General features: G+C 36.4%; 1 protein-coding gene across 1 annotated transcript in view; it reads left to right on the top strand.

Annotated features, from left to right (window-relative positions):
* The first annotated feature begins 6,605 nt into the window (after nt 1-6,605).
* Nucleotides 6,606-17,140, top strand: part of LOC127964879 (mannosyl-oligosaccharide 1,2-alpha-mannosidase IB) — an 84,050-nt gene continuing 73,515 nt past the window's right edge. Inside the window, exons 1-2 of the mRNA XM_052565307.1 lie at nt 6,606-7,460; nt 8,706-9,175. Of these exons, the coding sequence (XP_052421267.1) occupies nt 8,865-9,175 (311 nt within the window). The 5' untranslated portion in view covers nt 6,606-7,460; nt 8,706-8,864. The remainder of the gene's footprint in view (nt 7,461-8,705; nt 9,176-17,140) is intronic.

Here is a 17,140-nt window from a genome sequence, read left to right as displayed (position 1 = left end):
AAAATCATTTGTACATTTATAATATATAAATATATATTTATATAAAGGGTATAGATTATAGATTTATCTCCACTTTCAAAAGAAAAAAAAGCCTGTGATTAATCCCAGGAAAGACAATGACTATGATGTCCCACTGTGCCATGCACATACGAAGCAGTGGATTAAAGTAGCAGTCAATCTGATTCAGAAGGACACCGTACATGCTTTGAACACTCAGTTTTATCTTTGAAATCTCTTGAGCTCACACAGTCAAGGACTTGAGTTCTAAGCCTGCAAACAACTCCGTTTTTATGTAATATTTCAATTTATCTATTCATTATAATCTACTTATTATCTGATATATTTTTATATAAAGTGGTTACTTCATTATTAAGATGTCCTTGATTATTTTTTATAGTTAATTATTTTGTTTATTGTTTGTTTAATACCCCTAGTTTACATATGTGACCCTGGAGCAAATCATAAGTTGTATGGGTATATTTGTAGTAATAAACAACAATACATTGTATGGGTCAAAATGATACATTTAGTCTTTTATGCCAAAAATAATTAGGATATCAATTAAAGATCATGTTCCACTAAGATATTTTGTACATTTCTTACTGAAAATATATAAAAACTTAATTTTTTATAAGTAATATGCATTGCTAAGAACTTCACTTGGAGAAATTTAAAGGCAATTTTCTCAATATTTAGATTTTTCCATCCTTCGATTCCAGATTTTTTTAAATAGTTGTGTATCTCAGCCAAATATTGTCCAATCCTAACAAACCAAACATCAACGGAAAGCTTATTTAGATTATATTTTAATATATTGACCCTTATGACTGGTTTTGTGATCCAGGGTCACATATCACCAATATCTTTTTTTTTTTACCTATATTTCTTCTAAATAAAAATGGTGTATGTATGGATTTTATGTAATCTTAGCCCTTGTCCTATTCATAAAACAGCTTATATTAACATAGCAAAAAACTTCAGGAATAATAGAACGGGTGATTTATCCATATATACATGTTTTCATTAAAAAAATCCCCCTTTCCTTCTCCTAATGTAAAAAAAAGAACATGTTCTACTTGGCAAAATCACACAATCTAAATGATCAATAAAATATTTTTTGATTAACATATATAAATCAGTGTTATCTCTCATTTGCATTTCAGAGAGAAAACTCAAAGAATCTCATTTGTGTCTCACATATGCAATCTAAAGGGCTAAAATAGCTGTATTAATCTGAATTCATAGGGTTTGACAGCACCAGCACGCATCACATGACAGATTCAAGTCTCTTTAGGGGGAAGGGTTTGATACACTGATGCCATGACCTGGATAGAATCTAAATGGCTGTTGGAAAGGGGGTTTGGATGGAAGAAAGTTGATGAAGATTAGCAGCAGAAGTGTATCTTCATATATGTACACACACACACACTTGTTCCTAATTGTTTGTCATCCAGAGGACGTCGCTAATGGTGTGCATCGTTAAACTCGTTGCCTGTTTTCCGGAGACCTCGTATTCCTTGGAGTGCACTTCTTCTGTGAACAGCTTTACGTAATCCTCACGGGCTCGAGAGCTGCTCGCTATCATATTTGTTGATATTGGATGCACTGTCATTCAGCTGCCTTCTCTTCTCATTGCATTTGTCATCTCTCTGTCTTAAACACATTGTCTTGTTTGGCGGTGTTTACCTCTACGAGCTCTTTTCTTTATCTACACTTCATTTATCATTCACACTTGAGGTCTAACGCATATTCTCTCTCCCTTTGTTATATTTCCTCCACATGCCCTTTTGTAAATTGCTCTGTCTGATGTACACACTCTGTGCTTTTGCCATATCCATTAGTATGTGACTACAGTCTGCCTCAGATCTCTAATCTCCCATCAATCCTTCGCAAGGTGAGAACTCTTCCTCACCTGTCAGTATCATGTCATGTCACAGAGCCAAGACCAGATTGTTGTGACAAAGCTTGACAACCCAGGCTAAAAGCTTCTTTATCATGCCTGCAAAAGCACTGAAGGGAATAATAACGCATGTGCCAGAAAGATTTGGGACTGTATTGCGACTGAATTATTCAGTTGGATTAGTTAACATTAGCAGTTTGTCAATAATTCATTCACCAGGAGAAATGTGGTTTCCAGGACAACTTGCATAACATAGTGTTTAGTCCCCTTTGGGCACCTCAGATATTTTTAGTAACAGAGCCGGAGATGCTCACTAGCACAATTAAAGAGATGGGAGTTAAAAAAATAATAATAATAATGAAGGGGACGTGCAGCATACTTAATTTATATTATTAATCATTGAACATAGTAAATCATGTTTAAGATGTCAACTATAAAATCATAACTATTAGCTCACCCAAAATACTGAAGTTTTATCATCCTGTACTCCCTAAAGTAGTTGCTGAACATAAAAGAATGTTGTTAACCAAACAGACGACTGTCACTATGGACTTACATATGGCAAACAATTACTATGGTGGTCAACACGGACCATCAGCTGTTTGGTTACACACATTCTTCAGAACATCTTCTGTGTTCAACAGAAAAAAAAAAAAAAAAAAAAACTCAAATTGAACAAATTGAAGGTAGGTAAATGATGACTTCTCTTTATGGGTAAACTATCCCTTTAAAGCAGCATTCTTTCACTGCATAACATCAGATATATGATGCTATGGCAAAATGTTTACTAATAAATAAAATACAATGTAAGTCAGCTATAAAACCTAATAATTATGCTTATGTAGCTACTGCATAGCCCATTTAGTGAGCCATTTGTATGGTAATAAAGTAATAAAGTTCTTTGCTTCAGAAAAAGTAAATGAATTCCACAAAGTTACACTGTAACGCTTCATAATGAGAGATGAAAATCTGCAGTGTTTTCTAAAATTTGGCTGTGAGTTTATTTGGCATACACAATGTCCCTCTTCTGCTTAGGCTACCTGTATACAGTAGGCCTATGACTGATGCCATGAGAGATCGCAGATTAGTATTCAGTTATTTTCATGGAAACACACGGCTAAAATAGTTCCAGGCAGATCTTGACCGCATTAACTTCATGTTGCCAAATGATATCAATTTTTTCAAAGGTCTTTACAGCTTACAACAGCAACCAAACCCCACAAAGACACTGAATATGCAAATAAATATAGTAGTAAACAACAAGATACAAATTACTAATAGCTTCCGTGTTTTTGCCACAAAATTACGTTTTATTGTGTATGGAAAGCACATACTCTGTTTCTCCCGCTCTCTCTGCCTACTGACTCACGGAGAAAAAAAAATAGGCACAAAAACGTGTTGCCACCGCTGCTATTTTTGATTTTATCAGTAAACTTAGCAGCTTACGGTGGGCTATTTCGTATGCAGCCTTTGATTGTACGTTTTCAGTAAGTATTTCTGTAGGTTACATCATTACACCAGTAGGTGGCGACTGTGTTTATGAATGACTCATTGAATCATTTACTCAAGGATTCGCTCTGAAAACGCACGACAGTTGGTTCTGTTTTGACTTTATTTATGGCTATTTTCATTGGAAATAGTGGCTGGCCTTGTGTTCAACAGGTAAGTAATATTATCCTATTGTTTAATGAACAATCGTATAAAAACTAGATACATTTGTGCTCAAATTTGAAATGTGAAATTCTGAATATTTTCAGAACAACAGCACTTTTGATTGTGTGTGCTGCTGAATTGTTTCACTCAAGTCAAAGGAAAACATTTGAAATGTTCTACCTTAACCTAATTATTTATCAGGCTAAGATATTATTATACTATTTAATGTAAGTTTTAGACTATTGTTTTATTAGTTTAAACTAGATTTCTCCATGGGTACTGGTGTAACTGAGACATTATTTGCCCCCCACACTTTGCACTTTCTTTGGCATTATGGGGGAGTGCTGTGTTGCCTCATTAACTGGAATGTCAGAGACAGTCACTCTTATCTTTGTTTATTGGTGACAGGATATGCAATTGACAGACACTTTCGTCCTGCAAAGCCAATCAACTCACCCTTGCCTGGACTTCTCAAGGTTGAAGCTGTATCCCATTCATTTGCTTGCTGAGTTTAAACTGCCATCATTCACCATTCCTCTGTTCAGAGTCTCAAAGCACATCCTGACTCATTATACAGGCCCACTGGAGGATGGTCTCACCTCTACTGCTCTTAAAGTACCAGATAAACCCTTCAGTCACCCTTCCCTTTCCTTTTTCCTGTATTTTCGTCCTCGTTTTGCCTTCACAGAGGTATGTGGTGATTTATTTTCTCTTAATCCAGTCTTTTTTGTTGTATATGGTCTGAGATTTAAGGCATTTCTTCTTTTGGCCAGTGATCTGTGTCATATTTTCACAGAAAACTGAGAAACTCAGCAGAGCGAAGCTCCTTCTTTCTGACAGTGACTTCTGTCAGGGTGTCAAATGTGTGCCTCTTGAACTGACTGACAGCAGATCCACTCCCTTGGCCACTGCTTTCTTGACTATGACTCACACATACATGATTTCTTCTCCACAACCTTCAACAGCACTGATACTCACTGTAGATTATTCGGGTAAATCATCCTTAAATCAAGAGAAAACAACTACACTTATGGCAGCTCAAGGACTAAGTCACAGTCAGATCTAAACTGACTCTTTTTTTTTTTTTTGGATGCCCAGCAGAATGTGAAAATGTCCTTTGATGGATGATATATGAGGGTGCAAACTATTTTATATTCAAACCAAACACAGCATCCTCTAAGTTTAATGTATATTTGATTAAATGTAAATCATCCCTAAGATTGTTTCATCTTGGGTTTAACATATTTGATCATCCTTAAGATTGCTTTAAATTGAACACATTCAGTTACAGTATATACAACCATTTCTAAAATTGCAATTAACAAAGCCTCATTAATGAATGTTATAAAACAACTTGATCATTTTGACATTTAGTAATATGTACCACCAGCCAGTCATTATAGCTAAATAAACCAGAACATTAATCCTTTTTATAATTATTTTATTTAACATTGTTTAAACAATTAAATTATGGTTGCAACTAATCATCTTTCTTGACCTTTCACATTTTTTCTTTTCACAAACTATGTTACTGTGAACCAGTGTTATTTTGGTATCATTGATCTACTACTAGGGTGAATTCAGGAAAGAAGAAGGGGGCCATTTTTTGTAAATATTTACAAATATTTTAATATTTACATTTGAATACAGTTTATACAAAGTGTTATTTGGAAGATATATACCAATAAACATTTTGAGGTCTTGTACTCCAGACAAAAATTGGGCCATCCCTTAATTATCCAAAAGGAATCTTAATAATCTTGATTAAAAACAAATTTTTATTAACATATATTATCAGACAAATATATTTAATAAATCCAAAAATATATAACCCACGTTATGATTAAAATAAAACATGTAAATCTTAATTAATTTGTGAAATTCCAAACAACTGAAGGAACACATTTTATTAAATCTTAATTTCATAATATTTAGAAATTTGAATATTGATAAAAAGAACTATAAACAAAAAAAAGTCTAAACAAATTAATAAGAGGAACATTTAAAATGGTAACCATATGTAAAAATGCTTCTGTCTGTTCTATAAAACCCTTTGAATAACTTTTTATATGTGTCCATATTTTAAAGCTTTATATTCAGCATCTTCATTTTGCTCCTCTCGTCCTTTCTTCTCTCCAAAGATTGAACTTCAAGCCTTTACTTCCTCTCTATTCTCTTTTCTTTCTACCATCTGACTTGAATTTCCTGACTGCTGACTAATTTCTGATTTCTAAAAAAGTGAATTATAAATGTCAAATATAAAATAGTTTTTAAGTTTTAGTTATTTTAAAGGGATAGTTCACCCAAAAATGAAAATTATGTCATTAATAACTCACCCTCATGTCGTTCCAAACCAGTAAGACCTCCATTTATCTTCGGAACACAGTTTAAGATATTTTAGATTTAGTCCGAGAGCTCTCAGTCCCTCCATTGAAACTGTGTGTATGGTATACTGTCCAGAAAGGTAAGAAAAACATCATCAAAGTAGTCCATGTGACCTCAGAGGGCCAGTTAGATTATTTTGAAGCATCGAAAATACATTTTGGTCCAAAAATACTACGACTTTCTTCAGCATTGTCTTCTCTTCCGTGTCTGTGATGAGAGATTTCAAAACAAAGCAGTTTGTGATATCCGATTCGTGAACGAATCATTCGATGTAACCGGATCTTTTTTAACCAGTTATTAATTACATAATTATGATTTCTTAACGAGCATGTTTATTTTATCTAATTTTGTATTAATTTCAAAGTAATGTGAATTTTCTAATGGCAAGTTCACTACAGTAACAGTTCAGATAGCTAAACAACTAGCTAATGCCTATGTAAATGTTTTAAAACGTCAAAGCACAAAAACTGAGAAAACACAAACACACAGAAACACAGAAAAACAACGATAAAGAAGTTTTTTTTTTTCAAAAAGGTGCGACAAGTCCATATTGGGAACTACTATAAATGTGTTTTTGCCTCTACTGTCCATAATTGACCGCCATTGATTTTGCGTTGCCTATCGAGACTCGTACTTGAGCGACGCTCCCTGCTTTACCAAACGGCAGCTGACTGGATGTTGGAGGACTGAGAGGAGGAGGACTAGCTGTTGCAGTAACAACATCCTGGATATTGGAGCCTGGCGGCGCACAAGGCTACAGAAATAAAGGAGGAACCAAGACGTTAGGGAGGCGGTGGTAGTAATCGCAAATGCCTTAGTGTAAAGAAGCACAGACATGAACGTGAACTTGGCAGCTTTCAGTCATTAATTGTGGATTTATGGTCTATGGCGCCGATTGATCCCGAGGCACCGACAAGGTGATGCAGGAGCGGCAGGACCGGATCAGTCCGCTACACGGCTGCCAGCTGAATGCCTTTACTGAAGGGAAACGGCGCAGCACACGTCCAGCGCAGGCCGGCGTGATCTTTCATTAAAACAGGACAGTATGTAGAGAGGATCAGCAAGCAGCTGCTATACCCCCGTGTTTACTTTCATTATTGTATCGGCTCTCAATATCGCTCTCCGGCTAAGGAGTCACTGCCACGGCATCAAGCGGATCAGGCCTGGGCTGAAACACCGTGCGCACTTCGCGATATTTACCGTGGAAAGCGCGTAATGTGACGCGAACTTCTATCGTTAACGAGCATAACAAAAGCACCTAGTGCTATTTCATTGTGTTTACTATCCGCTCGTCCAGTTTTCTGTATATTTACTAGGGTTGCGATACAGTTTTCTCTTCTTCTTATCAAACTGCTTTCCCCCATCAACAACAGATTTTTTTATTGATAGTTTAAGATAAATAACACGCCTAACGGAGGTGAGGGTGGACTCGCCGTTTACCGTGAAGATAACGACTCGACCCAACCCGCCTTGACACAGAGAAGCGAGGATCATGGATCGGAATGATAAAAAGACCCTCACGGTATGTGCACACATCTGTTTCATCAATATATACAAATACTGCGTGATGTTAAAGATAAAACCGGCTTTTTTTGCGCGTGAACCGCTTGGTGAGGCAGTGTAATCAACAGCAAACACTTGTACAGGTGTCACATTGGCATGATCACCGCTAAAAGTATCTCCGTGACGAACTGAATGTTTTTGGTGCACGTAAATTCACATGCTTTGATATAATGGCATTTTATTTGATTTTAATCTAACGTTACTTGTGTTTAACCAGAGCATGATAATCCAAACATAGATAAACAAGACGTTTAGATAAACAAGAATGAAAATGTTTGGGACCATACCGTATGATAAATACCCTCTCTAAATGTTTACCATTTGCAAGGCTAAACCAAAGGTCCCAAGTATTTATTTATGGGTGGTGTAGCACTACGAATAAAGCTATGATTCCTCAAGCAATCCCTACAATTCATCACACAAGCGTGCATTAGAGTACTGTACTCAAAGAAACCTTCATTTAAAACAACTGTAGCACTTACTAGACAGTATGCAATTTTAGACACAGCTACTTTAATCGCTGGACTCCAGCTCTACATTTTCTATTTTTTGACTTGCTAGTGAAAGGAACCCCATTCAGAGCAAGGTGGTGTCAAAATAGCATTCTAGTAGTTGCATAGCACTCTATTTGTGGTATCTATTGCTGCCTCCAATTGCACATGGGAACGTCAAAATCTAGCTTTGGTTTTTGTAGCATGCCACACATTTAAGATGGAAATAAAACAGTCAAATAACTACGCCTTGATGTATAACGTCATCTTTCACTTATTTACTTTATGCATGGTGTCACAGCTGAATGCTAAGCAAACCGTGAAAGTTGAGTGCTTGATGCATACCTATATATTTTCAAAACGACATATCTCAATTTAGCAACTTGTTTGTCATCTATACTTGTAGCTTGGAACTCATAATTATGGTATTTACAACACCACTTGAAAAGCATATATTATATTACAGAAATATTAAACCAAATATATATTAAAGAAATATTAAATACCAGTTTACTTCCAATAACTACTAAAATGATTACAAGACCCAGAGAATCATATAAGAGGGCTGGAGCTCCCTGTTGTATAGTGAAATTTAGACTCACGTCCTTTTTGTTGATAAATTGCCATGGAAACTGAAGTTCATTTTTAATGGCAAGCTTCTGTTGAATGCCTCATGATAGTCAGTTTCTGAAAATGTCTGTCTTTGTTTTCAGAGCAAGTGGAATCAGTTGTGATCTACTGGACAACTCCATTTCTAAGAGATAAGCAGACGTTCGCAGTCAAGCTCTCATTACCGCAATGAGATAATAGTGTGGCTCACACAAAAACAACCTTGACGCTTATCCCACCAGATTCCAGTTCATCGTCAAAATATGACCACGCCGGCTCTATTGCCACTATCGGGACGTAGGATACCTACCCTCTCGCCAGGTGCCTCCTCATTCCCCCATCACAGAGCCACCTTGCGGCTCTCAGAGAAATTCATCCTCCTCCTCATCCTCAGTGCCTTCATCACCTTGTGCTTCGGAGCATTTTTCTTCCTCCCGGACAATTCCAAACACAAGCGCTTTGACTTCGGTTTGGAGGACGTATTGATACCACACATCGAGTCGGAGAAGGAGGCCAGGCACAGCAGCAGACAGGGCATACATGGCGTGGGAGCTCACGACGAGCATCGACACAGGTGAGAGCGCGTAGACGGCTTAATCTCCTCAACAACACCATGTGGTTTTGTGTTTGTGTCTATAGGTCAGGGGTTCTCAACGTGGTCCTCCAGGTCCACTTTCCTGCAGAGTTCAGCTCCAATCATGACTAGAAACGACAGAAATAAGCGAATCAAAGTCTAAATTAAAAGCTAAACCATAAGTCTAAGTGCCTGGCAGTTGAATTTGATCCAGTTTGGGGCTGATGGTGCATTCCATTTGTTTTTGGAAGTCAGAATTTCCAAGTTCCCAGTTGGAACTTTTAACTGAAATGCACACCTTAAGTTGGAATTCCGGCAACAACCCTGACTTTAGAATCAAGTATGGCTTCTCAGAGCATCAACAGAAGTGATACAGTAGTAATATATTAATTTTCTGTTTGTCTGTGTCTAAATGCACTAAGTGGTGAACACAGTACTGTCAAACCTCTATTATTTGTCTTTACAAAATACTGCGTTTTTATCGAATGGTATTGCTATCAGTGAACACGTCCGTCTTGGTTTTCCGACGTTTACTGGAATGTTGTCAACTCGGCTGTGACCTCATTCGCAGCTTCAACATCCGAGGTAAATGGAACGCAGCAAAAACTCTGCAGGAAGATGGACCTTGCGTGCTAGACTTGAGAAACCTTGGAATAGGTTGTATATCATCTTTAGTGTGATGATTTATCTGCAAAACAAAATGTGCTGCTTTCCTATACTGGACTAAATCTTCATCATGGTTTAACAAACAATTTAACTGCATGGTGCTCATATAATGTTAAGAATGTTAGGATTTATTTCCCAAAAACATAAAAGTCGAAATGAATTAATTAAACAGTTTTCCTTTAAGACTTTTATGTTTTCTAGTGTTCGAGGATATTTAATAAAACAAAACAAAAAAAGATCGATCTTGATTTTAATCTGTCAGGAATTAATTGGACCATAAAAAGTGAGTGTTACAAACCATAATGGAGTTCGACCTGAATGAGAGTTGTGAAAATGAGCACTGATGGAGCCTGTGTGCCCAGATTATGAAATGTCATCTTTCTTTTAATGCTGTAACTCATGTAATTGGAAAGTCGCATACCACTAGGTGTTTCATGACTGTTTCATGGAAGAAGAAAACATTTTTTTTAGACAAAATTTAAAAGCATATCATAAAAAAAAGTGTATGTTAACCACAAGGCAGAGATCCTCAGTACTCCTACTCATAAACACACACTCCCTTCACAGTTTTCTTAAAAAATAGAGAGAACAGAACATACTTTTCCTTATTTCTGAAATGGATGTTTTTATCTTCTTGTTTTGTCCCCTAGCAATACTACCAAGATTATTAAAGGCTTTTCTTTCACGCCTGAGACGCTTGTAGCCACACAACTCTCGTTTTCTTTCTTCAGCAGTGGACCACAATCCATTGAGAGTTTAAGTGAACTTCAGTGAAAAAGCGTTTTCTACTTCTTTGTTGTTACAGGGGCCACTAAGTGTTGTTTCTGCCTTGGCCGTTGAGCTGTGGCTTGTTCTGCCTGTCTTAAGAATCAAGAACCATTCATTCAGCCTTTTATATTTTGAAAAGATTTTAAACCAAGTAAGGTTTGAATGCAAGTTCCGGAAAAAAAAGAGAGCTTGTATTTTGATAATGAATTTGCATTCTTAGGTTGCTTGAAAATCATATTATTTTTGCCAGCACAACATAAGATGAGTTATCAAAACGTCAGCGCTTCTTTTTCATGCTACAAAAATTCATACAGAGCTTTGATACAGGGATTTTTTTCCTCACTTTATAACAATATGATCCCTTGTCTTGCACTGTTGGAAATATTTGTATTAAAAACAATATTTATATATAGTTTTTTTTTTTTTCCTGTGGTCACCCAAGCTTTCACTGCTTCTGGAAATGTGTGGCACATTTTATGTAGCAAATGCTGACTCTGTCTCAGCTAGGCATTAGTGTGACTGAAGACCATCTTGAAATTGCGTCGGCTAGACTGAACTCAGCCTCTTGAAAATGAGCCCGCTGAGCTGATGAAATGCTAACTTGTTTATATTGTCATTTTATTGGTAGCAAGGTAGAGTTGAAGTGCAGTCAGATGTACTGCATAAACGAGTGAGAGTGTGCAGATGATAGCATTGTTCTGATTTTATATCACAGACAATGCGGCATGAATTGTTAATTTCATGAATTCATTTTTCAGCTTTGTTGATTTAACTGTTAATTCTAAACATTCAATCAGTTGGTTTTGAGCATTTATTTGCACATCAGAGAGTAGTCAAATACGCAAGACCACATGATCAGCCATTAAGTTTTTCAGTGTTCAGGATGAGCATGTGATCCATCTTCAGCTGTCATTGCGGTGCTGTTTAATGTAATGCTGTGTACATATGGCATATCTCATCATGACCGTATATATTTAGCTTTGTGTGTTGTCTGCATTGTATTTTGGCCTGTCATTGCAGATTTAGTTGCATTTATTTATCATGCTTAGCAAATCCTTGGATGGCATAGTCATATTCCATGCTCCATTTTCCACATCAGTCAAGCGTGATCATAAAAAATGGGCATTCATGCTCTCATACAAGCATGTTCATATTCCCTGTCCTGTTATCATCATGAACCTTCCATTTAGCTTGACTTTCATGCAGGCACATACAATGGCAGTTTGACACTGCAGTCATGAGGCATTGTCTCAGATGGCCAATTGGAATCATTTGCATTAGCCCATTAGTGTAATGCAGTAGTCCTTAACCTTTTTGACTAGAAGATACCCCCCCATTGTCCACAACAATAGGCCCTATGATTTTTCCAGTTGTTTTGTGATTTACTGGAAAAAGATTCAAGATAAAGACTTGTACATGCTTGTATTTTGTACATAAAATGTCTACGTATTTATACCTGTTTTAGAGCTTGTGACTAGAAGGCTTAACTAGAAAAATAAATATTCATAAAATTGTAAAAGAGGGGGTTAAAATAAGATATATGTTGTCTGTATCTGTATTTTTAGTTGTTGGGCTTATTTTAATGCTGGTTTTGTTTTATTTTAAAATATTTAAGGTCATCCCGAGCTCCTAAAACCTTTTTATTTATGATACATTATTTCTAGGCTAAATGTTCAACAACTGATGTGCAGAAAGGATTTTTTTATTTTTATCTCTGCAATTGAATATCGGGATGTATCAGTAGGCTCAACATTTAGAAGGATAGCCATTTAAGTAAATTGGTGTAAACGTATGTAAAAAAATATATATTCATGATGATATTGACCAATTAATGAACTGAATTTACAGGGTTAGTTCACCTAAAAATGAAAATTCTGTCATTAATTCCCCGTAAGACCTCCGTGTTCATTGGGACGACGTGAGGGTGAGTAATTAATGACAGAATTTACATTTTAGTTGAATTATCTCTTTAAACAACTACTTTTCATAAAACCTCACTGCACAGAGTCAGTAGACCAGCTTTTGACTGAGATATGCACCTCAGTTGTTTATTTGGTCAGTATTCTCATTCTGTGGATGGATTTTATATGAAATTAGTATGTATTAGCATTAGCACCATATGTAACATGGGACCTTTTTTTGTACCAGTGAAATCTGAAATGTGGTTTCTTGGTTCTTAACCAGGTTTTTCTCTCATCCTAACTAGACTTTATTTCCCTGTTGCTGCTCACCTTTGTCTTTCTCACTTGGTTTTGTGAGACCGTTTTAACATTGCTTTAAGTATGTATTGTACTTTACAAATAAGTTGAACTGAATCTTCAGATAAATCCCCTTGATTTCATGAATAGAACAGTGTGTTCTGTTTGTGTACAGACATTACAAGTTGGCCACTGCATCATCATTCCAGAAAATCTATGTAATGCTCCATCTGTAGTTGGCTGAACTGTAAGTCAGACTTGGTAAATCCAAAAAAGCAAAGTCATGTTTGTGAATTATGAATAATGCTTATTGAACCTGCAGCCCATCTGCTTTCACTCATGACCCGAAGAGCTCATCCTGGCCATGAGCTCAGAAGCCAAACACAAGCTCTCTGTCTGTTTGCCTCTTACACCCGGGGGCACTGTGGTCTGCGCCAGCCCATGTCCTGTTATTCCTGTCAGTAGGGCAGCCTATACCCTTGTTTACCTGGGTCTGCTCATTGTTGGTTTTATTGGTCCACCAGTGTGATTGGTACCAGACTGGCAGTTATTCTTTGGTGCTTGGCATTTATTTTCTGTCTTTGGTGCCGTTTAAACTGGTGTAACTCAAACATTTGTTTATAAAAGTACTCTGTGTATCTGTGAATTCATTGAATTGTTGTTGTGGAATTGTTTTATTGTTTGGATGTGGGTGTTAGAGAAAGTAATTTCCTGCGTGTGTGTGTGTGTGCACATGACAAAACTCGTTGAAATAATCATTTATGTATGCATATATGATTGTTTGAAATAATTCAGATATATTAATGCTTTTGAAAGAATATCGAAAGTCTGTTATGCTCACCAAGGCTGAACTTATGATCAAAAATACATTGAAAACAGTAAAACTGTAAAATATTAGAATATTACATATATAAATTAATATTATATTAATTATGTGCATTAAATTAAATTGTAAATATGAATTAAATATTTTTTCATAATTGATCCGATACCGAAGATTCTGAGTATCTGCCGATACCGATCCAATCTGATACCAGCACAGTATTCTTTATGAATCAATGTAGAATTTCTATACATCTCTGACCTGATCGTCACTCTTTTGTGTTAAACACAATCTGCTACATATAGACAACTTCATTTTAATGAAAAATAACAAATGAAAAATTATATAATCATAATCTATGACAAAAATACTATTATAAAATAGGTTAGTGGATAATTCAGCATGGATACTTAAGGTGCCAATATAGGCGCATCCCATGCTAGGGCTGGACGATTATGAACATTTGAACATTTACCTTGATTATGATTAATTAATGATTATTTTGTCTCTCTGTAGTTTTTTTTTTACCCTCATAGTTCACTGACAAGGTTTGTACTGTAAATATGATTGACTATTAAAGGCGAGATATTTTTTCCTATTTAAAGAGTGATCTGACATCATAACTCACTATCAGCAGTTATTTTATCTATGTTCATAACATTTCTTACAGATTACTGCTCGGTGTAAGAGATAAATAAAGATCAGATACAGATAAATTAGCACAGTACCAGTGCGAGTGAATGTGGGTGAATTAGTCATACCGTCACTATATTATTGTGAAGCTTAGGGTTGTAAATAGCCTAGTTCCTCCAAAAGTAAGCCATAAGTTTTGAGATTCTAAGCTACTTTAGTGATAAATAGCAGGACAGCGCTGACCGCTAGTTTCTGCGTTCCTCTGTGTGCACGATCTTCACAGCTACTGTTTATATGAGTGTTCGTGCCACAATGCAACTGCGCGAACATGGGAGCTCGATGTAATAATACATATCCGATCATCTAATCGCTTGATTGTCCAAACCATAAAACAAATACAATTGAGAAAGTTTAGTGAAGACTCAAGGCTCACTGCTCGTGTGCCATCACCATGTGTTGAACTGGCGTTCACCTCCGTGTTTTGCTTTTATGCCACTGACTGGGCAGGGCAGAGTCATGTGGCTACACACGCGCTAGTATGCTTTTAAGGGGGAATGATATAACCGACATAGGAAAATTACGTCGGTTAGAGGTTCTGAATTTTGGTTTTGATTACTTTTCGATTAATCATCCAGCCCTATCCCGTGCTCAGAATGATGAGCTTGAAACAACACAGAGTCAGGCTGCGCAGCCCTCCGAATCCAGATAGAAAAGTTCAACACACGTGCTGCTCGAATCGTGTTCATCTTCAGTTCTCACTTCACAGCAGTTCAGTCAATGTACTGTTTCAGTAAATGGTTTACTCTGGGATATTGATTAATTTCCACTCAGAGAGAGTGGTCAGCCACGTAAAAAAATTTAATAACTTAAGTAATTAGTGGATTAATGCTATTAGTGTTAATTAGTGTTCCTGTAGCTCAACTGGTAGAGCATTGTGTTAGCAAGCAAGCTAGCGCAAGGTTGGGGGTATCAAGGTAAAAATTGATAGCCTGAATGCACTGTAAGTCGTTTTGGATAAAAAAAGCGTCTGCTAAATGCATAAATTTAAATGTAATTTAATTTAATGCTTACTGGAGACATGACACATTTCAAACGATTCAGTCCGATTTGGTGAACTGGTTCATTAAGAAGAACCGGTTAAATCACTGGTACAAAGGGAAGAGATATTGATACTTACTGTATTAAATCAGTGCATTAGTTTAATGAGCCTTTTCTTTGCTGAATGGAGGATGACAGACAGCCGCAGCAGAAAGAAGAGTTTATGTGAACTTGAATTTAATGACTTCAATATTAATCTCTACTTCACATGGAACTATGGAACAGCTTCAGAACACTTGAAATATGTGCACTAAAACATTTTGGTGCTTTATAATGTTTTTGTGCCTTTCGTGGAGTTTAACAATAAAACAGAATAGTATATGCACAATATCGGATTTGGATCGGTCTCTCCTGTCCGATACCTGATCCGCAGAAAATGCCAGTATCGGAGCCGATATCGATCCCGAGTATTGGATCAATGCATCCCTAGCTAAAACACATCTCTTCCATCTTTATTTGACCCACTAACTCTATATTGTAATTCTATTCTTTAAAAAAAACATCCCCCTTTTATACATGCACTCAATTTATTTACTAACAACTTAAGATAGTTTCTCTAATCTTTTTGTATTATATCTATTTTTTCTTTTTTATTATATAATTAACAAAAGTTAAAGAAAGGCCTCTAACACTTGCTTGCTCTCTTTACATTTTTTAGTTTTCTATTTATTATATGATTTAAAAAACCTTGCTACATGTACTGCATTAAGCTAACTATAGCATTTGCATATCATTGATTTTCTGCTGATATTGATTGCTTCATTGTCCTCATTTGTAAGTCGCTTTGAATAAAAGCGTCTGCTAAATGACTAAATGTAAAGTTTAATGTAAATATACATGTATATATTATTACAATTTAAATTTCTGTTTGAATATTTAGTAAAAAGTAATTTATTCCTGTGATGGCAAAGCTTTCAAAATATTCCGCAACCATTACTCTAGTCTTCAGTGTCACATAATCCTTTAAAAATCATTCTGATATGCTGACTTATAATTATATTTGTAAATCTGTCAGAACAGTGGCCATTTTCTTCTTTTTTGAGATATCAGATGGGGTGCCAGCAGGCATGCATGAACCACCAACTGTTATTTTACCCATAAAGTTGGCAAAAGGTCTGAATCCATAATGAAGGGGCATCAGGCAGATTTGCGCACAGTGGATAGCTATGATATCCAGCAAAGTTCAAAAGAAATGAGAAGCATTGTGGAAATATCCAATCTATACAGGCATTCATAACCAGATTGGATTAGATTTCTCATAGGATGGCGCGAGTTAACCAAACAACGCTGCAATATTTACATAGCTTCGCACAAGAAAAATATTTGATACAGACGGGATTGAAATTGTGAAGAACGTCTGCAAAAGACAAGTTTACTTGACCTCCTGCCCTGGGAAACTGAAACTGAACTTGGCTGTTTGGTACATATTTCTTCCAGAAAGCATTCTGCATTTGAGTCTGTCATTTAATTTGGTCTCTCAAGGAATCCCCTCTTGATCAGTGTAGACTAGAGTACTGTGAACTTCCCCATGCGGTTGGCCTGTCGAGTTGTGGAAGATTAGTGGACGTGTGTCACTGTGGTGGGCTGATGTAACAGATGCCCTGTGACTCGCGCTAATTGAGTTAGTGCTCACACCTGCCAACCTGACAAAGAGCTCAAGGCGCCTCTGAAAGCGAGAGAGTGTTCAGCTTGAGCTAAACCAGACACTTTCTCCAAAATCTGACACTTTATCTTTTTAATTTTAGTTCCTTAGGTATGCCGATCCTTTTTTTTTTTTTT

The sequence above is a fragment of the Carassius gibelio genome, chromosome B9 (assembly GCF_023724105.1).
Source record: "Carassius gibelio isolate Cgi1373 ecotype wild population from Czech Republic chromosome B9, carGib1.2-hapl.c, whole genome shotgun sequence".
In the NCBI taxonomy this organism is placed as follows: Eukaryota; Metazoa; Chordata; class Actinopteri; order Cypriniformes; family Cyprinidae; genus Carassius; species Carassius gibelio.
This window is presented reverse-complemented; position numbering and strand designations above follow the sequence as displayed.